The sequence below is a fragment of the Neolamprologus multifasciatus genome, chromosome 9 (assembly GCF_963576455.1).
Source record: "Neolamprologus multifasciatus chromosome 9, fNeoMul1.2, whole genome shotgun sequence".
Classification (NCBI taxonomy): domain Eukaryota; kingdom Metazoa; phylum Chordata; class Actinopteri; order Cichliformes; family Cichlidae; genus Neolamprologus; species Neolamprologus multifasciatus.
In genome coordinates this window covers 29,731,989-29,754,990 of record NC_140447.1, presented here as the reverse complement: position 1 = coordinate 29,754,990, position 23,002 = coordinate 29,731,989, and the positions used below count along the sequence as shown (strand labels likewise).

The following is a 23,002-nucleotide window of genomic DNA, read 5'->3' as shown; positions in this document are numbered from 1 at the left end:
GCGCTGCGTCCTGCAGCAGTGCTGCCGGTGGACAGACACGACATTCCCATCGAGCTGAGAAGGAAAAGACGTGGGTATCGTGCTGGTAGGGAGCGCTGTCGGCAGACAAGGAGATGCGCTATAGACCATCTCTCCCTTCTGTAATCATTGGAAACATAAGATCTTCACGCAATAAGATAGATGAGTTCACGTCGCTAACCTGGTCACAGAGGGGATAGCGGCAATGTATATCATGATGCTAATGGATTCCTGGCTAACACCGCTAACTCCGGACACGAGCGTGACGCTACCGAGATTCATGCTACTGCGAGTGGACAGGACAAGAGACAGCGGTAAGAGGAAAGGACGGGGGCTGGCAGTGTTTGTGAATGACAGATGGTGTAAACCCGGGCACATCACTGTAAAAGAACCACTCTGCAGCAGAGACATTAAGCCTTAAGCCGTTTAATATCAGGAGACTTTAATCATGTCTCTCTGAACTCCACACTGCCCACCTTCACACAGTATGTGACATGCTCAACCAGAGACAATAAAACACTGGACTTACTGTACGTCAGTGCAGAAGAGGCATACAGTTCATCACTTCTCCCTCCCCTGGGCTGATCTGATCACAACCTGGTGCACCTTGTCCCTGTGTATAAGCCCTTAGTGCACAGGGAGCCACCAGCCACCCGCACAGTGCAGAGATGGTCAGAGGAGAGCGAGGAGGCTTTGAATGAGTGTTTCGAGTCTACTGTGTGGGAGGTGATCTGTGAAACCACGGAGAGGACATCGACAGCCTGGGGACATGCATTACAACAAAACAATGTTGGCGAAGTCTGGAGAGGCCTCAGAACCATCTCGGGCCACAAACGTCAGAACTCTCTGCCTGGCAGGGATGTGAGGTGGGCAAATGAACTGCATCATTTCTTCAACAGGTTTGATTCATCCATGAGGCAGTCTCCAACATCGGCTGCAGACTCACCCTCCCCCACTGCTGCTGTTCCACCTCTGACACCTCAGATACTTAACACCTCCTCTACTCACCCTGGTCACTCCTCCCCACCCCCAACAACAGCATCCAATACACACTTAACACAAGGCTCCAGCCTGCCTCTCTCAACCACCCAGGTTAGGAAGTAAGTGAGGAGGATTAAAGCCAGGAAAGCTGCAGGTCTAGATGGCATCAGCTCAAGGGTCGTCATGTCCTGCGCAGACCAACTGTGTGGGGTGATGGAGCACCTCCTCAAACTGAGCCTGAGGCAGCTCTGGAAAACCTCCTGTGTTGTACCAGTGCCAAAGACTTCACCAGCTATGGGCCAGTGGCTCTGACATCCCACCTGATGAAGACCCTGGAGCGGCTGGTCCTGGCTCCACTTCGGGGCCTGGTGAGCTCATCACTGGACCCACTTCAGTTTGCCTAGCAGCAAAAATGCTGCGACTTCAGTGGTGTGGAACTGGTTTAGCTTTCGTCCCTCAGTTACACAACAAAGCACCATTTTTGGTAGCGCATGCTAGCGGGCCGTCATTATTACTGTGTTGTTTTGGAAAATACGACACACTTAATATCAATGCTTTTTTGATTTTTCTGAAAATCGACAGTACCACTTATAATCCTGTGTGCCTGATGTATGAATTCCGGGTGTGTTTACTGACCTGGAAATGATTTTATGTGGTACATGGCGCTCGAAAATGTTTTATTACGACCTTTCTAAGCTACGAACCGCTTGATGGATTGTTGGAGCATTACGGCTATTGTAGGCAGGAGCCTCGCGGTGTGAAAAAAACTGCGCTTCAACATAATATTACCCTATTGTGAGTGTATAACCTCCTTTTAAGTTTTGTGGATATTCTACATGGTTATGCTGAAGATATGTCGGCCATTTTCCACTGGAAATGCCTTTTGGTTAAACTGTCAGCAAGGAATTTGCATTTGCACTGTTAATTTTTATATAACTGTAATGCACAAAAAAACAGCTGTTTGTTTATGTGAAAATACATTGATGGTTTTTTTTTGCACTAATAAAGTTGTGGAGTATTTTGTCTCGTGTCAATGATATCGTCAGTCACCTGGATTTTGGACTACCTCACTGACCGACCACAGTATGTGAGAACTCAGGGCTGTGTGTCGGAGAGGGTCGTCTGCAGTACGGGGGCCCCACAGGGAACCGTTCTGGCACCGTTCCTCTTCACCATCTACACTGCAGACTTCTCCCACAACTCCACCCAGTGCTTCCTGCAGAAGATCTCTGACGACTCTGCAATAGTCGGCCTCATCGCTGATGGGGACGACAAGGAGTACAGTACAAAAGTACATCACCTTTAAATCACTACTCAAAAATCATCTATTTAGAATTGCATACACCTGATCTGCTCAGTTTTTATATTTGCTTTTATACTTTTATGACTGTTTATGTCTAAATTTTATCTACCATGTTTGCTATATATACATTTTTCTTATGTTTTTTATGGTATTGTTTACATGTTACTGTAAGTTGACCTTGACGGTCTGAAAGGCGCCTATAAATAAAATGTATTATTATTATTATTACAGACAACTGACCCAAGACTTTGTTGACTGGTGCCAGCAGAACTACCTCCAGATCAACACTAGTAAAACCAAGGAGTTGGTGGTAGACTTCCGCAGGCACTAACATCCCCCACTGCAACCACTGAGGTCCAAGGTATGGACATTGAGACTGTGGACATCTACAGGTACCTTGGTGTTCATCTGAACAATAAACTGGACAGGTCTCATAATTCAGACGCCCTCTACAGGAAAGGGCAGAGCAGGCTGTACTTGCTGCGGAGACTCAGGTCTTTTGGAGTGAAGGGCCCACTCCTGGAGACCTTATATGACTGTGGTGGCCTCAGCCATCTTTTACGGTGTGGCCTGCTGGGGCGGCAGCATCTCTGCTGGGGACAGGAAGACACTGAACAGGCTGATCAGAAGGGCCAGTTCTGTTCTAGGATGTCCTCTGGACCCAGCAGTGGTGGTGAGTGACAGGAGAATGGTGGCTAAGCTGTCATCCCTGTTGGACAACATCTTCCACCCCATGCAGGAGACTCTGACAGCACTGAGCAGCTCCTTCAGTGGCTGCGGCACCTACGATGTGGGATGGAGAGATGTCGCAGGTCTTTCCTCCCCACTGCTGTCAGACTCTACAAGAAAGACTTCAACTGACCAAGCACACACATCCACACATGTGCAATACTCTTTCTGGCATCGTTGTATTATACTCAATTGTAAATAGTATTTGTATTCTATTTTATTCGATTGCATGTAGTATTTTATTTTATTCTATTGTGTACAGTATCTTATAGATATATTATTCCAGTGTTTTTTCTCAAAATTTTCTATGCAACTTTGCACTGTTCACTGCTGAAACAAAACAAATTTCCCACACGTGGGACTAATAAAGGTTATCTTATTTTATGCAACCAAGACTACATAGCTCCCATACTGGCATCCTTACACTGGCTGCCAGTTAGGTTTTGAATTAATTTTAAGACTTTATTATGTGTTTTTAAAGCATTGCATGTGTTAGGACCCTTAAACCGTTCTGATCTTTTAAATTGGTTCACTCCTGTAAGATCACTGACGTCTGGTGATCAGATGCTCTTAGCTGTCCCAAGGTCCAGATTAAACACAGAGGATAAGAAAGGTCTGGCCTCTCTTATCTGGAAACAAAATTAGCAAAATTCATTGAAAAACCTGTGGCAAAAATTCATTTTCGTTTTGTTTTGTGAAGATACAAACTGATGAACTAGATTACTGGTAGAATGATGTATAAATGAAACATGGTTTGCCCTCTTATGCATATTGTATTGATGTATCATGACTAGTGATGTGCGATACCACTTATTTCCTTTCTGATCTGATACCAAGTGAAATTCAGGGTGGAATCGACGATACTGAACCGATACTTTGTATAAAAACTCATATTATTTATTGTATCTTAAATTTTAGCGTCATCATGATTACAGGACATCAGACTACTTGTTCTTATCACATAATAGTCGAATTCATCATGGCTCCTTTAAGTCGATAATTGCTATGTCCTCTGCCTCATGTAATTAGGAGATGGAGTGTAGGAGCCATTTTTCCTATTTCCCTGTCTTTATCACCACTAGAGGGTTGTATTTCATTTTATGTACTGGTTATAACAGAGGTAGGTACGGGGTTATTTAAGGTCAAGGGTAATTCTGTCCAGGTGTTGCTGATGAGAAGGGGCAAACAATTTCCTACTGTGCTTAGTCTAGTTACTTGTTGTCTGTGTTTAAATGGAAATTTAAATGGACGTTGCAAAGGAAATAAATGCACCTTTAGGCCCCCTCCTTTATTCAGAGTCTTTCCCTTTTCACGTAAATGGCCTCCTTGACTCTGGTCTCAAACCGGCATTCCTCCCTGTCCAGGATGTGTACCTGTGTTCCTGGAGGACAGGCGGGTCCATGGACCAGTCCACAGTTGAAGACCGTACTTGGGTTCAACTTCCAGTGAAACTGAGGCCACAGCTCAGGACAATAGAAGATTGAAAAATGCTGCCTGGTCTAATGGGTCTTAATCTCTGCAACGTTCAGCTTTCTGAATTTGTCTTAAACAGCATAAAAGCATGGATCCATCACACCTTGTATCAGGAAAACATTGATGAACTTTGAGCAAATGAAACCACAACTTTAAAAAATGAATTCCCAAAATTAATTGTTTCAACATCTTAAACACAAAATCATAAGTTTTAATACCTACAGCAAGTTTAAGGAAAAATAAAAGATTTTAAAGATCTTTCAACCTTTTTTCTCAAATATAAAACAGCAGATGGCACTTACATGCATCTTTTATGGGATTGTCCAAAAATATCTAAATTCTCTGCATCAACAAGAAAATGAACTTGATACTAAACTGTAAGATCTGTAAACATCCAGGTCAATTCTTACCACGGTTGCTGCCTCTGAATAAAAATCTGGACAAAAGAGATCCACGTTATTAAATAAGCTTATGTTTAATGTCAGGAGATGTGTTATTGAACTGGATTACGGAGCAGCCCCCCTACTGTAACTCAGTGTTACAAGGAAATTTTTCATAACTTTCAGGTCAGATTTTTAATAAGCTGCAGGAACCCTGTTCAGTGTGAGTGGAGAACAGCCAAGTCTCCTCCTCTGATAAACCTCCATCTGTGCCACTGAAAACAGTTCATCTGACTGTGACTGTAAACATGTTTCCATTTGTCACTTCAGTCTTTACTCTGAAATACAGGAAATGAAATCACAGCTCAAACTTCTTCATCCAACTGCTGGAACAAAGCGAACCACTCGACATGAACATTGAAGCAGAACAGTTTAGAAAGCTTAAAATGAGACTAGGGAACCATTTTCATTCATAGTTGCCTCATCAGATCTTTATAGGAGATTCACTCTGAACTCTTTGGAGCCTGATCTCAAGAGTTTTGAATCTGACCCTGAAAGCAGAAGAGGATCTTTCTGTCTCTTCAGATTCACTGTGATGGGAGTGATTTCAGCCCTGAGTGATCACGCTGATGTTTGCACAGAGCAGACAATGAGGTGAATGTTTTGGCACATTGGTAACAGTGAAACAGTTTATTAGTAACGTGGGATCGTTTGTGTTTGGAGTATGAACTGAGATTCCTGAAGCTCTTGTCACACTGGTCACAGCTGTAGTTTCCTTCCATGTGTGTACATTCATGAAGACTACGAACAGATGATTGTGAGAAGCTTTTGTCACAGTGTCTGCACTTGTATGGTTTCTCTCCTGTGTGGACTCGTTTGTGTGTTTTAAGCTTCCATGCAGTAATGAAAGATGACCCACACTGATCACAGATGTGCTTTTTAACCCCACTGTGAATGAGTTCATGTTGTTTTAATCCACGTGATGTGGTGAAGCTTCTCCCACATTCTTTGCAGTATTTCAGTTCGTCTACAGTGTGTTTACGTTGATGTGTTTTTAGGGCCTTTTGCCAACTGAAAGTTTTTCCACAAAGGTCACAGTGAAATACTTTCCCACCACCACCACAGTGATGACAGGGTTGGGAACTGGATCCATCTGTGTTGCTCTGCTTCTAAACAAAGACACAAAGACAGTGTAAGTCAGTCCTTCACCATTTTTATCCTGAACGTTGCCTGAAATAAAGAGCAAATAAAAAACACACAAAAATCATAACTGAAATGAAAATCTGAATAATCACTCAGAGCTGCTTTTTCATGCAGTAGAATTGCCCGAAACATCAGAATCAGTGAGCTGCAAGCTTTCAGCCCCGACCGTGTCCGTGCTGTCGGGTGAGAAAGGCGACATCTCACTTATTCTGATCTGCGGGTCGGCGCTTTGTGTTTACGTCTTTATGCAGAATCCGTGTACCTTCTCTCATTTACTGTTTGGTGGTTGTCGAAATTTTGTGAGGGTTCACCAGAGATTCGGGGATTTCGGGCAAAATAAAATTATATTAAAAAAATCGATTCAGGATTTTAATAAATTGATATCACGTTATCCAAGCCAGAATCGATTTTAATCGGTAAATCGATTATCATAACCCACCCCTAGCTAACACAGTTTAATGAGCAGAGTTGTTCCAAACAGTCAGGCTAAAATGACAAGATAAAAATATAAATACATACCTCACAGTAACTGCGCTTGTAGAGTCTCTTTCTGGTGTGGATCTGTTGGTGTCGTCTCAGGTAATGTGGAGCTTTAAAAGTCTTCTCACACAGGTCACATTTATAAGGTCTCTCCTCAGTGTGGGTAAACATGTGTTGCTGTAAATGCGTGTTGGTTATAAACTGTTTGCCACACTGATCACAGCTGTACGCTTTAACTCCACTGTGGATGACTTGGTGTGTTTTTAGGGAACGCTTCCAGGAAAAAGTCTTTCTACACAAGTCACAGCTGAACGGTTTCTCTCCAGTGTGGATGACCTGATGACGTTTTAGATTAGCCTTCAGAGTAAAACCCTTCCCACACTCGTCACAGGTGTGTTTTTTCTCTCTCTTTCTTCTGTGAGGTTTGTCGGCCTCCTGAGAGCACTGACTTCTCGCTCCATGTTGGTCCTGCAGTGACAGAGATACAAACAGAGGCAGTGAGTGAAATGCAGTCGTGGAACAAACTCAACCTTCAAACTCCCTCCATTAACACTAGTTTTAAACCTGAAGGTGGAGTGTGGCACCAAACACCTTAAAGGTCTCTTATCCCCACCTGCTGGTAGTAGAAACACATTACATCCAACCTGGTGTTAAAAATAATTCATGACTGTTCAAACACTAAAATCATTTTTCCTTATTTTCCTTACTTTTACCCCCCCCCCCCCCCCCCCCCCAACATTAAGAAAAACGACTTACTACTTATTATATTTTCAAAACAGACTTTTTACTTTTGGTTTGAGAAATTTGAGGGGAGTTATTTCATCACTAAGGGCATCAAACATCAAACTGATTTGAGCCTGAAAAGTAACACATGAAAGACAATCCTGATCGTGTGCTAATCACCAGGGTATGAAACATAAAAAGAGATGAAAGAGGCAAAACTGTGAGTCATAGTCAGGAGTTAAAGTGAGACGTTGTTCTTCTTTCTTTTTTGCACAGCACCTGAACAAACAGGTAATTTCAAATACAGTGTTTCTATCAACAAACATCAGCAAACACACAAACTGTTTGTGTGCAGTTTGTCTCACAGCGTGTTGCTGGCTAAAGGTCCAGCTGCTGTACATCACAGGGAGAGAAAAGAAAGAGAGCTAACTTCACTCAGAGATGGAGAAAGATAAGACACACAGGACAGGAGAGGAAGAAGAGAGGTTAGATTTAAAGGGAAGGACTGCTCAGTGGAATTTGATCAACTGGAGATTAAAGCTTACATGCAAGTTCTCATGTGTTGACATCAGATATTGGGTCTGTACATGTGACATTATGTTTTTTCAGATTGTGAAACATGCTGCAAAACAATCTGAGGCAGATTAACTGTGCCTCAGATGCAGCCTTTTCCATGCAGTAGAATTGCTAACATGCTAACACAGTTTAATGAGCAGAGTTGTTCCAAACAGTCAGGCTAAAATGACAAGATAAAAATATAAATACATACCTCACAGTAAATGCGCTTGTAGAGTCTCTTTCTGGTGTGGATCTGTTGGTGTCGTTTCAGGTAATGTGGAGATTTAAAAGTCTTCTCACACAGGTCACATTTATAAGGTCTCTCATCAGTGTGGCTAAACATGTGTTGTTGTAACATTTGGTTTGTTGTAAACTGTTTGCCACACTGATCACAGCAGTACACATCATGTCCGGTGTGAATGCGTAGGTGTATATTTCGGTGCCCTATCCAACTGAAGGTTTTCCCACAAATGTCACAGCTGTATGCCTTAATTCCAGAGTGGGTAACTAGATGCCTCCTTAAGCTGCTACTTTGAGTAAAAGCTCTGCCACACTGATCACAGCTGTACGCTTTAACTCCACTGTGGATGACTTGGTGTCTTTTTAGGGCAACCTTCCAGGAAAAAGTCTTTCCACACAAGTCACAGCTGAACGGTCTCTCTCCAGTGTGGATGACCTGATGAAGTTTTAGTTTAGCCTTCACAGTAAAATCCTTCCCACACTCGTCACAGGTGTATGTTTTCTCTCTCTTTCTTCTGTGAGGTTTGTCGGCCTCCTGAGAGCGCTGACTTCTCGCTCCATGTTGGTCCTGCAGTGACAGAGATACAAACAGAGGCAGTGAGTGAAATGCAGTCGTGGAACAAATTCAACCTTCAAACTCCCTCCATTAACACTAGTTTTAAACCTGAAGGTGGAGTGTGGCACCAAACACCTTAAAGGTCTCTTATCCCCACCTGCTGGTAGTAGAAACACATTACATCCAACCTGGTGTTGAAAATAATTCATGACTGTTTAAACACTCTAAAATCATTTTTCCCTATTTTCCTTACTTTTACTCCCCACAGAAAAAAAGGATTTTCTACTCATTATATTATCAAAATAGACTTTTTACTTTTGGTTTCAAACATCAAACTGATGAGCCTGAAAAGTAACACATGAAAGACAATCCTGATCGTGTACTAATCACCAGGGTATGAAACATAAAATGAGATGAAAGTGGCAAAACTGTGAGTCATAGTCAGGAGTTAAAGTTAGACGTTGTTCTTCTTTCTTCTTTGCACAGCACCTGAACAAACAGGTAATTTCAAATGCAGCGTTTCTATCAACAAACATCAGCAAACACAGAAACTGGTTGTGTGCAGTTTGTCTCACAGTGTGTTGTTGGCTAAAGGTCCAGCTGCTGTACATCACAGGGAGAGAAAAGAAAGAGAGCTAACTTCACTCAGAGATGGAGAAAGATAAGACACACAGGAGAGGAGAGGAAGAAGAGAGGTTAGATTTAAAGGGAAGGACTGCTCAGTGGGATTTGATCAACTGGAGATTAAAGCTTACATGTAAGTCCTCATGTGTTGAAATCAGATATTGGGTCTGTACATGTGACATTATGTTTTTTCAGATAGTGAAAGATGCTGCAAAACAATCTGAGGCAGACTAACTGTGTTATTTAAAGACTGCATGAAGATCCTCTGCATGTTAGTGCAGGATAAACAGGTTAGTTTGCTGAACTGTGATGGATTTAAAGTAAAGAACAGTGTGTGACTGGTGCACAGTGACTGTGGTGCTCATGTCACAGTTAGATTACATCAAGTGTAGCAGAGATTCATTTAAACTGAAGCTCATGATGCTGACACAATGTATAATCACGCTTGCATATTTCAAAAATATGAAGAGCAGCTTGAATCTACAAATTATAATAAAGAGCTTCATTATAATTGCCCACTCTACAGAGCTCAGCTGACAGCTTCTGTTTCATGTCGGGCTGCTGTTGTGGTGCTTTGAACGTGTATTTTTTGGGGTGTTGAAAAAACTGTTAGGTTTAATGTATGTGTTACAGGTTGCCATTTAAAAAGCTACACAATGCCATTTAGAAAGCTAGAATGCTTCTGTTTGCTATCTAGGTAACCTACACATATGACTACGTGCATGACATTGATAAGGGGAACAAGCAGCCTTGAGAAGAACAGATTCTACCAACAACAATCTGGGAGAGCTGCACTCTCATCATATAACCACACACGATGTATAATCACGCTTGCACAGCACAATCACTTTGTAACCAGTTATAGTAGTTTCTCATAGTCATGTGTGTAACCAATAAAAACAACCTGCAGGGGGAAAGCAAGTTGAAGTGGGTTGGAGACAACTGCTTCCCCCTTGCGAGTGAAAACTTGAGCTCTGTGTGACCTCGTTCCTGAGTGAGTTTCTGTTTATCCAGCAGTATCAGGGGTAAAACTGACAAAAACTGTTATGTCCATTTGATTATTAATGATTTTGATGAATAAACCTTCCTTATTTTAACATGTGCTGCGGTCTCTAAAAAACAACATAATATACGACACAGTCATATAACAGGTTGGGAGGATGAGAGTTTTAGACGTGACTGATTATTTGGTGAAACTGTGATATTTTCCTCACCTTCTGTGTTGAGCTCATTGTTTCCTCTGTAGTGACTCAGCTGAGTCCAGATGGCTGAAAATGTTCCTCTGCTGCTCCGTCAGAGTCTTCTCCTCCTGCTGATCAGCTGGGACACAAAACAGATCTTTGTTAGGCTCCACACTGCACTGAAGAGTCAAAGTGTCTCATATGTTCATCTGACAACACAAAGTACAAATTTCACTCTGATTGCTTGTAGAAATCTTGTGAGACGTGTTGTGCTGCAAAGTGAGGAAACTCTCTCACTCACTTATACTTCAGGAGGAACTTTGTGACATTGGCTCTAATATTCTAAGCAGCCCTTTACTATGACAGGGCCAGAAAGTCCTATTTGAAGGTTTGGGAGAAGGACCATGTTAAAGGTGGATTGGGGTTTATACACTTTGTTATGATACAGGTAAGGCTGTAAGAGCCTGAGAAGGTGTCCTGAATGAACCTCTAAAACCAGCTTTCAGCTAACGACTCTGCTTCAGTCTGGAAAACAGCAACTACAAGTTTAAAGACTCCATCAACAATTCACACCCAGCAACAGCCTGAACAGCTCCTCCTGTGGTTTCCACAAACAGGGACAGACCTGTTACTCCCCCACCCCACACTTTTAACTCCTTCAGCCCACCACGTCCACCATTCCTAAAAGTTTGATTCTGTGCAGCCATTCCCCAACTCTCTGTGAACGGTACTGTCCCGATTCTTTGATGTTGGGCTGAGAACAAAGAAACATTACTCAGATCTTGTCCAGTCAACAACAATTATTTATTAAGCACATCTGTGGGAGATGTACACGACACCACCCTCAGCGTAGTCCAGTAGATCTCAAAGAGGAAGCACATATACAGTTTTATATGTCAGGGTTCACGCCCCTTCATGCGTAAGCAGATAACATAACATGCGTGGCAGTTGTCTGCAACTCCTTTGATAGTATTGTTTGTTCCTCACTAACGGTTTCGACAATCTCTCACCTCCATCTGTTTCCTGTTTCTCGTTGTGAGGCCCCATGATCGCATATGACCCATCCTGAGTACATCCTGTTCTAATCTGCACAGGCACGTATGCAGTTACAAGCAAAACACTACTTTAAATGTCTTCCAGTTTAAACCTTCTATAACCTCTTGATTAATATGGCACTTATTTAAAATTACAACATTTATATTTCCCACAGTACTCGTGGTCATTGATCAGTGGTTTCAGTGCTTTCCTTCCTGCTTTGACTGCAGCTGTGTTTGACACAGGAAGACATTTTTACATTCTTCACGATTATACTTTATTCTTTTTGGGGGAAGTGCAGCTTTAAACCTTCACATGATTCAAGTCAACCCAACAAATCAATCTGAACGATCACAGGTGGACAAAACTTCTGTAGACAAAATGAAATCAAACCCAACATTCAATCCACAACATGATTAAAAACATGATTCTCCCAAATCACCAAGAGCTGCACATTAACCACCACAATATATTTTTATTCTCTGTGCTTTCAAATATGAACACTGTTTACTTTCATCTCTGTTTCATTAGTTTTTGTTAACATCTTCCTGTGCATCACTTTACAGCAGCCAGACTCATTAAAATGAGACTTTGTAGGAGTTCACTTCCTCTCATGTGTTCATCCACAGCAGCTGGACAATAAAGTTTATTGTGACCCTGATACTGCAGCAGATCGCTCTCATCCATTTCCTGTTATCACTTCAAATAGAAATGAGGCTGTAGAGGTTTGGTGCAGGCAGAAAAACAGCTGCAGGGACAATGAAAAGACTTTTCTGCTCCAACTTCTCCCAGCATGCTGAGCTAATGATTAGTTGGTGTTTTTCTCCAAACACTCTCTCACTCTTCTCTCAACGTGTTCACAATAAACTGGGAACAGACACCGAGGAGAGCAGCAGAAGACCTCATTCAGGAGCTAAACTCAACATGAACTGAACTCACAGTAAAGTTAGCTCGGTGCTTACCTTTAGATGAGCCCACAAACCGAGAGAAACTCCGTGATGAAGCTGGAACTCTTTCCAAACACAGGAAACAGATCAGGGAGCAGAGACCCACGTGGTTCACGCTGATCTCAGCTACGATCCAGGAGACAAGGGTGGGCAGATCGATGCAGATATCGATCCAAACGGTGGTTTAGTTTGTTTTATCATCCAAATTCAGGATTTTACTCGCTTTGGATAAAAAAATAGCTCCGTCTGTCATCCTGAAAGGCGAGTCATCTTCTTTACATCGTTTATTGGCGGTTGGCAAACACCAAAATAGTGCATTACCGCCACCAACTGGTGGACAATTTACTCTCTTTTAAAAACTGGAATAAGGCCTGATAACTTTCACTTCTTGAGTCTTTTTTTCAGTAAATCAAAAAGATCCAGTTTCATTTTTATGTCACTGAGATTTTGAAACAGTGTAATATAACATGTTCTAGTTTCCTCTCGTCCACAGGAATCACATTTCCCTGTATCAAGTTTCCCTGTCATGAATAGTGTAGATTTCAAACCAGTATGTCCAGATCTTATTCCAGATATGACCACCTCCTCTCTCTTCCTCTCCTTCATGTGCTTCTCATTTCTCCTACACTCCTTTAAATCATATTCAACCATTGTCTCCTCCTTTCTTCCTCCCACTGTTTTTGCCATGTTTCCTTTGTTTCTTGCCTTATGATACTCTTCATCTCTGTCTGAGACAGGTTAATAGCCAGGTCAACTACCCCATTATTTGTGGCTTTCTTCACAACTCTTGTCATTTAATTTTCTCTTACTCCATTTTTCTCATACCAATTGCAGACAAAGCAGGAGTTAATGCTGGAGAGGAATATCATTTTAAATGAAAATCTTGTGGTACAAAAGTTACATTTTGTAGTGGTTGCGTTGTCAGGCTTTGGGCATTTGCATATGGTTATTTTTTTTAATTAATATAATCTTTGTAAAAAAGTGCCCATAAACTAGCTTGTACGGTGGGTCCTGTGGTTTTTCATCTATTGCTGTTTACATACAGCTAATTTTGATTTTTTAAAATTAACTTTTTTATGATATGTTGTAGGGACAAAAGTGCAAACCGCTCAATTCATTAAAATCAGGAGATAACGATCACCTCTTCACTGGGGTGAAGAATTCAGCCACTGGTGCATGGAGGTACAAGAATAAATCAATTTACACATCACATTCATATGAGTATGGTTTTATTAACCCTCATGCTGTACAGAACCTGTGATGTCCAGATTGTAGATGGAATCAGGGATTAACACAGTTGCCTCCGCACAGGCAGCGACCCAAACCGAACAACAATGGAAAAGGCACAACATGAGGAAAAATGAGGAGAAAAGAAGAACTCCGCCCAGACTGAGCTCCAACAGGGAGATCAGTTTGGGAACCCAAAAAAACCCACCTCAGCACATGAATCATCACATATCACAACACGGAAGACATAAGCTTTGAAGGTGTTTGGAGGTGGCGGGGGGTGGGGATTAGGGGTGGGCGATATAAATGATATACGATAGAAACGATATAAATTTGGCCAACGATAAAGATTTTGACTATATTGCTCTATCGCGATAGCGCATGTTGATGATGTCATCAAGCTGCGCCTGTTTTGGTTGAAAGCATCGCAGCGGCTAAAACCATTATCATCTGCAAATTATGCCGGGCGACACTCATAGCAAAAAGATGAAGCACTTTTGAAATATGTGGAAAGCCAAAAACTGCGCTTCCTCCACTTCCGTAACATTGATTCATTAATGTTGAATTCTCTCGCAGCTGTTCTGTTCCCATGTTGTTGCAGTATATTAATAACTAACCTCGTATTGTGGATGAATAATCTCAGTTGTTCTCCTGACTGAAGTTTGGCCCGTGTATAGCATCCTGCTATGCGATTGCATTTGTCCCTGACCACCAGAATCCCTCACGTTAACTTTTATCGAATGGAAAAAAGTTAGCGTTCATCCTCCAGCTTCACTGTGCTAATGTTATGCTAACATAGCTGTGTCGCTAGCAATCACGTAGCACAGCATTATATACCAGGTAGTCCAACTTCAGTAACCCTACAAACGCCACTGCTGTTTAGTTTTCTGTCTTCATTTATGTTGGAAGTTGTAGCAGAGCTGTACGTTTTAATTAGTTTCAAAAATCTCTCAGTCAAAACATGGTATGTCATGTTTAGGTGGAAACTAGCGAGCTAACTTCCTGTTAACTTCTAACTCCGTTAAATTTAATAAATTCTGTTTTCATGGATGCCTGGATGTAAAACTTAATTGTTACACCTGGTAAAGCAGCAACGCTGATGATTCTATTAAAGATGAAAGAATTTTGACCGTTTTTAACTCTTAGTGTTCGTTTGACTTTGGGACCTAAAGCGGACGGAGTTTTGGACCCAGATTACTCCGTGAAGCTCCTCACAACGGCAGCCGTAATGCTCTGACAATCCATCAAGCAGTGCAGCTTACCAAAGTTGTACTAAAACATTTTTTAACAGATTTCTGCAGCCAAAATCGGTTCGAGGTCATTAAGCACAACCAGAATTCATACATAAGGCACACTCTCGATTTTTGAGAAAATTAAAGGATTTTAAGTGTGCCTTATAGTGTGGAAAATACGTTATACAGAAGAAAAGAATATATCGCGATATATATCGTTACCGCACATGCTTCAAATTATATCGCGATATGAATTTTAGGCCATATCGCCCAGCCCTAGTGGGGATGAGTGTAGGTCTGTGTCAGTGTACATGCGACTCTCTTAGGGTTAGAAAATACGTGAGACTATACAAAGGACATGAGAAGCCAAACAGGAAAGATAAGCGAGAAGGAGAGGGTGAAGGAGAAAGTGCGACCGCCTCTGTCAAGAGCCAAGAGAAGAACTAGAGTATGAACTGAGATTCCTGAAGCTCTTGTCACACTGGTCACAGCTGTAGTTTCCTTCTATGTGTGCACGTTCATGAAAGTTTTGACTACCTGGGAGTGAGAAGCTTTTGTCACAGTGTCTGCACTTGTATGGTTTCTCTCCTGTGCACACGTTTGTTTGTTTGTTTTAAGGTGACCCGTAGTAGTGAAGGATGACCCACACTGGTCACAGAGATGCTTTTTAATCCCACTGTGAATGACTTCATGGCATTTTAATGTACTTGTGAAGCCTTTCCCACTATTTTTGCACTAGGTGAGTTTATCTCCAGTGTCTTTACGTTGATGTGTTTTTAGGTGAGCTTGCAAACTGAAAGTCTTTCCCACCACAGTGATGACAGGGTTGAGAACTGGATCCATCTGTGTCACTCTGCTTCTAAACAAAGACACAAAGACAGTGTAAGTCAGTCCTTCAACATTTTCATCCTGAACGTCGCCTGAAATAAAGAGCATCTCTGCAAACGTCCAATTCATTTTACTGTTTCAGTTAATGCACTCAGTTTACTGGGCTGCAATAACTACAATACTACCACCATAATACTACAGTAATACTTATTTATGTTTACAGTAACATCTGAGTTACACTGAAGTACTACAATGCTTATGTTTAAAGGCTATCAACAAAGTGCTAAATTACTAAAGTAACACTGCAATAATACTAATTTAATACTGCATTTATAACACTGTAACTGTGCAGTTATAACAATCAGCTGACTGAGACAGAAGAAAAACACTACTACCCCCATGACCCCCATGGGGGTGGGGGGAGGGGGAGAGAGACAGAGAGAGACAGAGAGTGAGAGAGCGAGCTGTGCATGAAGTGTGATTTTATTGTGGTGGAAGCAAAACAGAAAAAGTCAGAGGGAATTCATGACGATGTTTTTGTGAAGCGTAGTTTGGATCTTCTTTTGCTGCTGGTTCGGTCAATATTGTTTGGAGGGAGATCAAACTAACAGCTTTAGAATCACCGCAAAAAGGGCGTGAACACAAAGCGCGGACCCGCCGAAACATTAGAATCTGCGAGCTGTCGGCTTTCAACCCCGACTGTGTCCGTGCCGTCGAGTGAGAAAGGCGACATCTCACCGATTCTGATCCGTCGGCGGCTCCGCGCTTTGTGTTTACGTCTTTGTGCAGAATCAGTGTTCCTGCTCTCATTTACTGTTTGAGTTGTTTGGTGGTTGTCGAAATTTTGTGAGGTTTCAACTGAGAGTCGGGCGTTTCGGGCAAAATAAAATTATATTTAAAAAAAAATCGATTCAGGATTTTAATGAATCGATATGACGTTATCCAAGCCAGAATCGATTTTAATCGATAAATTGATTATCAAAACCCACCCCTAGCTAACACAGTTTAATGAGCAGAGTTGTTCCAAACAGTCAGGCTAAAATGACGAGATAAAAATAAAAATACATACCTCACAGTAACTGCACTTGGAGAGTCTCTTTCTGTTGTGTATCTGTTGGTGTCGTCTTAGGTAATGTATAGATTTAAAAGTCTTCTCACACAGGTCACATTTATGAGGTTGTTCCTCAGTGTGGGTAAACATGTGGCGTTTTAGGTGTGTGTCTGTAGTACAGCGTTTGCCACACTGATCACAGCAGTACACATCATGTCTGGTGTGAATGCGTAAGTGTATATTTCTGCTCTCCATCCGGCTGAAAGTTTTCCCACAGATGTCACAGCTGTATGCTTTAATTCCAGAGTGGGTAACTAGATGAGCCTTTAAGTTGCAACTGTGAGTAAAAGCTCTCCCACACTGATCACAGTTGTACGCTTTAACTCCACTGTGGGTGAGTTGGTGTGATTTTAGGGAACGCTTCCAGGAAAAAGTCTTTTCACACAAGTCACAGCTGTACGGTTTCTCTCCAGTGTGGATGACCTGATGACGTTTTAGTTTAGACTTAGCAGGAAAACCCTTCCCACAATCATCACAGGTGTATTTGTTCTCTCTCTTTCTTCTGCGAGGTTTGTCGGCCTCCTGAGAGCGCTGACTTCTCGCTCCATGTTGGTCCTGCAGTGACAGAGATACAAACAGAAGCAGTGAGTGAAATGCAGTCGTGGAACAAACTGAACCTTCAAACTCCCTCCATTAACACTAGTTTTAAACCTGAAGGTGGAGTGTGGCACCAAACACCTTAAAGGTCTCTTATCCCCACCTGCTGGTAGTAGAAACACATTACATCCAACCTGGTGTTAAAAATAATTCATGGATGTTCAAACAGTAAAATCATGCCCATCCCATCACTTGTACACAAATATTAATGCTAACATGCCAACACACTCATAATAGTAAAAAAATATTTACAGGTCTATGCTTTTTTTATATTTCCCGTTCCTGATATTAGTTTGTTCAATGACAACAGATCCATTGTAATAGTTAACAGGTTCTTAGTCATTCAGGTCATCGTACTCTAAGGAGCTTGGAAGGCAAACATGTTCAAGCTTGCTTGAAGACGTTTCACCTCTCATCCCAGAATCTTCTTCAGTTCTAGGGTCAAATGGTGGAGAGTCCCAGACTTTAAACCTAATGTGAGTGTCCCCCAAAAGGGTCATGGATCCCCTATTGATCCTCTACCTAATCACACCAGCCATGGTGTAAAAACAGGTGTGGGTCACAGTCAGCCAAGGTTTCAAGTGAATCTATTATGAAACCTAACTCCACCCTATCATGTGATTTCCTGAAGTGAAAAGGCCCAGAATGTGAGTGGGTGTTAAGGTGTCTGTGAAGGGTTCTCAAAACTGGATTATAGATGGCAGACAGTTGGTGTCAGAATCAGAATACTTTATTGATCCCTAGTGGAAATTATTTTTCGTTACAGTGCTCCATTATAAACAAACATTAACAAAGACAGACAATACACTAACTAAGAATAGCACAATATATACAGGCATATATATACATAAAAGTCACTTATTATTAAATAGCTGAAAAAGAACATGTGCAAGAAGGGTGTAGTTGTTGCAGTAAACAGTGTGTTAAGTGGAGGAGTTGTACAGTGAGATGGCCACAGGCAAGAATGATTTCCTGTGTCGTTCAGTGGTGCTTTTCGGTAATCTCAGTCTTTCACTGAACGTGCTCCTGTGACTGACCAGCATGTCATGGAGTGGGTGGGAGGTGTTATCCAACATTTTCTTTATCTTGGACAGCATCCGCCTCTCCGACACCACCTTGAGGGAGTCCAGCTCCATCCCCACAACATTACTGGCCTTACGGATCAGTTTATCGAGTCTGTTGGTCTGCTACCCTCAGCCTGCTCCCCCAGCATGCAACAGCATAGAGGATCGCACTGGCCACAACAGACTCGTAGAAAATCCTGAGCATTTTCTGGCAGATGTTGAAGGACCTCAGTCGCCTCAAAAAATAGAGACGACTCTGGCCCTTCCTGTAAAGTGCTGTGGTGTTTTTAGCCCAGTCCAGTTTATTGTCAATGTATACTCCAAGGTATTTATAGTCCTCCACAATGTCAACACTGACCCCCTGGATTGAAACAGGGGTCAAGTGTTTCCTGGTCTTTCTGAAGTCCACTATCAATTCCTTGGTCTTTGCTACGTTGAGCTGCAGATTATTCTGCTCACACCACATGACAAAGGAGTCGACCACAGCCCGGTACTCTGTCTCATCATCCCTGCTGATGCATCCAACCACCTCAGAGTCATCAGAAAACTTCTGAAGATGGAGGTCTCTGTGCAGTGGCTGACGTCTGTGGTGTAGAGGGTTAAGAGAAAGGGGGAGAGGACAGTCCCTTGTGGTGCCCCTGTGTTGCTGATTACCTTGTCAGACACACACCGTGGGAGACGTACATATTGTGGTCTTCCTGTCAGGTAATCAACAATCCAGGACACCAGAGAAGCATCCACCTGCTGTTAACTTATTACCCAGGAGGGTCGGCCTGATGGTGTTGAAAGCACTGGAAAAGTCAAAAAACACGACCCTCACAGTGCTCGCCGGCTGGTCCAGATGGGTGTAGACACGATTGAGCAGGTAGATGATGGCGTCCTCTGTTCCGAGACGAGGCTGATAAGCAAACTGAAGGGTATCCAGATGTGGTCTTTCTATGGGTCGCAGCTGGTTCAGGATGAGCCTTTCCAGGGTCTTCATGATGTGGGAGGTCAGTGCCACGGGCCTGTAATCCTGGGGGCCACTGGGACGTGGCGTCTTTGGAATAGGGACGAGGCATGATGTCTTCCACATCACTGGTACCCTCTGCAGACTCAGACTCAGCATAAAAGTTTATGAAAGACTCCACACAGCTGGGGGGCACAGGCCTTGAGGACGCGGGGACTCACTCCGTCTGGTTGAGTGAAGTCTCCTCATTTGCATCTCAGCCTGGTATTGAGTGAAGGTGATGGGTGGGTGGGGCGTGTCAGGAATCTCACTATTCCTCTCACTATTTTTTTCTCCTTATCTTTCCTCATGTGGTGCATTTTCCATTGTTATACCTCTCTGACCTGTCTTCCCCATGTGATGTTTTGTGTAATGTATGTATGGTCGGAGGGTAAGATGGCGCCGCCATTGCGTGCAATAGGTCGAAAGCCTTATGAAATTTCCCCTTGTGGGACTAATAAAGGTATATCAAATCAAATATTGTCTCAAGGCCAAAGAAAATGTTTGGAAGGGGCTCGACCGAGCCACAGGTGCCAGGCACCACCAAGCAGCCAACAGGAGTGAGCCAGTACACAGCTGAGCGCCTAGACCACCACACCTGGGGTGCCTGAGATGTTCCCAGAGAGGTGGTGGAGTTAAGACCCGACTTGACATATAAGCATAGGCAAACAGGCACAATCATGAATCCCCACTTTCATGCACACCCATAAAAATACTCAGCACTCGCCCAAGGTGGAGACAAACACAAATATACACTGTGCACACACTAACACTCCCCCACTCTGTATCCCCGGGTCCAGGTGCCATCACCGACAGAGGGGCAACCTGCTCCCAGACCCAGGAGATGCTGCCCTGTGCCCTGGGGTGGAGACAAGCAGACCGTCCCCAGTCCTGTAGCAGCAGAGAGACCCAGCATCCCAGACCCCGACTAGATGGGCGACTCCTCCTCCTGGCCCCTCATGGCGAACAGAGAACAGGCTGTGAAGACCCCATACCTCTCGCCACCCACTCATATGTAGTGTTTCTGTGTGCTGTTCTAAAGTGCATTTAAATCATGGGAGGGGCTGTGACTCTTTTCCCCACGCTGAACCACTACAGCTGATTTTAGGGTTCCCACCTGCTCAATCCCACTTCAACCTCTTCCCTGCTCATGTTCCTGTTTAGAGGCAAAGTCACCCTCTACAATGTAGGCAACAGAAAATACACATATGTTTTATTTTCCACTTAACTGATTCAAACACCTTTATTAGAAATAAATAGTTTGTATTTCATCTACTAATCTTATTTTATTATTACATTAATGTAGCACAAGGTTCAGTTAACTTTGGAGAAAAACAGGTGGTAAAAATGTTCTTCAAGGAGCTACTTTTACTTTCTTACTCTGATTACATTTCAGAGCCTGTACTTTTTCCACTTTATCTTGAGTAAAGAAGTTAAATCAGTACTTCAACTTTTACTAATAAACTTATGTGTTCTTTAGGCGTGAAGACATCACATATTTACAAAAGTGCTCAGATGTTTTCGAACACGTCTGTTACCCACCAGCTTGATAGATGACGAGGATCATTTGAGCCCGGCAAGAACAGCGGACTCCCACAAACCATTTTCAGACCCCCGCAGGTTAAACATAATATATATATGTGTCTTAGATTTATTTCATTGTTTTACTGTTTCTGAGTAAATCGGTTTGGCTGAGATTAAAGTTAAGCCTCATAACATATTAAGCACAGTTAAATAATAGGTCCCCTATTATTTAACTGTGCTATAATAGTAAAAACTCAGTAAAAAAACTCATCAGGTACACTGGTGTTCCAATTGTACAAATCATACTTGAGATTTGAGAAAGGGCCATATTTTCCTCACCTTCTGTGTTGAGCTCATTGTTTCCTCTGTAGTGACTCAGCTGAGTCCAGCTGGCTGAAAATGTTCCTCTGCTGCTCCGTCAGACTCTTCTCCTCCTGCTGATCAGCTGGGACACAAAACAGATCTTTGTTAGGCTCCACACTGCACTGAAGAGTCAAAGTGTCTCAAATGTTCATCTGACAACACAAAGTACAAATTTCATTCTGATTGCTTGTAGAAATCTTGTGAGACGTGTTGTGCTGCAAAGTGAGGAAACTCTCTCACTCACTTATACTTCAGGAGGAACTTTGTGACATTGGCTCTAATATTCTAAGCAGCCCTTTACTATGACAGGGCCAGAAAGTCCTATTTGAAGGTTTGCGAGAAGGACCATGTTAAAGGTGAATTGGGGTTTATACACTTTGTGTTATATATAGCTTCAAAGTTTTGGTGCACTGTGTTGCATGGAGAATATGTAAAAATGATGATATCGTAATTTCACTGTATAATAAAAATTAGAATTCTATTAATGTTTTTAAATGGTAAATGGCCTGTATTTGTATAGCACTTTACTAGTCCCTAAGCACTCCAAAGCACTTTACACATTCAGTCATTCACACACTGGTGATGGCAGCTACATTGTAGCCACAGCTGCCCTGGGAGTACTGACAGAGGCGAGGCTGCCGGACACTAGGGGTGGGGGAAAAAAAATCGATACTGTGTAGTATCGTGATATTTTGTTTGCTAATAATGTATCGATACAGGGACAGCAGAAATCGATATTTTGTTACAAAAAAAGTTTTCGTGGACTGGAACATGCTCTGACTTCAGAGCATGTTGATCAGCTCCTTTTTCTGAGCAAGAATCCTGACATTCCTTCACTGTCCAAATGTGTTTAACTTTTTTTTTTGGCAGCAATAAACATGACAGTTTACTTATTTTACTTTAAGACATGTTTTATTTTAATTAAGTTTAAAACTTTTTTATTTAATGTAAAATTATATTTTGTTTTAATTTACTTTCAAATTCTTCAGTTGCTGAATGGGCTGCATAGTTTTCATAAATTGCATAGTTCAGAATAGCTGTAATTGTACCAGATGGTTGCGTTCAGTTAAGTTGGACTAGACTGTAATACAAACCGTTCAGTTTGTCAACAATAAAACTGAAATGAGAGAAAGACTGAGTGTGAGACTTTGTTATTAGATAAATTGAATATTGATAAAGTTTACCTTTATGTACAGAATCTGAATATCGCAAAGTATTTTAAAAAATTGCAATAATATCGTATCGTGGGATGTATGGTGATTCCCACCTCTACCGGATACTGGCACCACCGGGCCCTCTGACCACCACCAGCAGGCAACGGGTGAAGTGTCTTGCCCAAGGACACAACGACCGAGACTGTCTGAACCGGCAACCTTCCAATTACAAGACGAGCTGCCAACTCTTGAGCCACAATCGACCTTAGAAAAGTCCCTTGACCTTTTTTAACCTTTTGCATAAACATACGAGTAGAATTAGTATAATATATTTTTCTGTTACTTGAAGACTTCAACGAGTGAAGTTTGTTGTCTGCTGGTAATAGGTAGCCACCTAGTGGTTAGACCCTCTCATAACATCAAGTATTGACAATGCAGAATTTTTAAATTACAGGTTCAGATGTTTTGTTGCTAGATGACACT

The 23,002-nt window shown here is 42.2% G+C and overlaps 1 protein-coding gene across 2 annotated transcripts; it reads right to left on the bottom strand.

The window, feature by feature from the left end:
• Window positions 1-1,805: 1,805 nt before the first annotated feature.
• Window positions 1,806-21,906, bottom strand: LOC146511803 (uncharacterized). 2 transcript variants are annotated; one of them, XM_085171900.1, is made up of 5 exons: window positions 21,342-21,906; window positions 16,788-17,384; window positions 8,060-8,656; window positions 6,607-7,035; window positions 1,806-6,053 (listed from the first exon to the last, which is right to left on the bottom strand). In XM_085171900.1, the coding sequence occupies exons 1-5, from the start codon at window positions 21,357-21,359 to the stop codon at window positions 5,472-5,474; spliced, it is 2,223 nt and encodes a 740-aa protein (XP_085028026.1). In that variant the 5' UTR covers window positions 21,360-21,906; the 3' UTR covers window positions 1,806-5,471. The 2 variants fall into 2 exon arrangements, with proteins under 2 accessions (XP_085028026.1, XP_085028027.1); XM_085171901.1 differs by lacking the exons at window positions 16,788-17,384; window positions 21,342-21,906 and adding an exon at window positions 10,483-15,654 and having other exon boundaries at window positions 1,807-6,053.
• Between the last annotated feature and the right edge of the window lie 1,096 nt (window positions 21,907-23,002).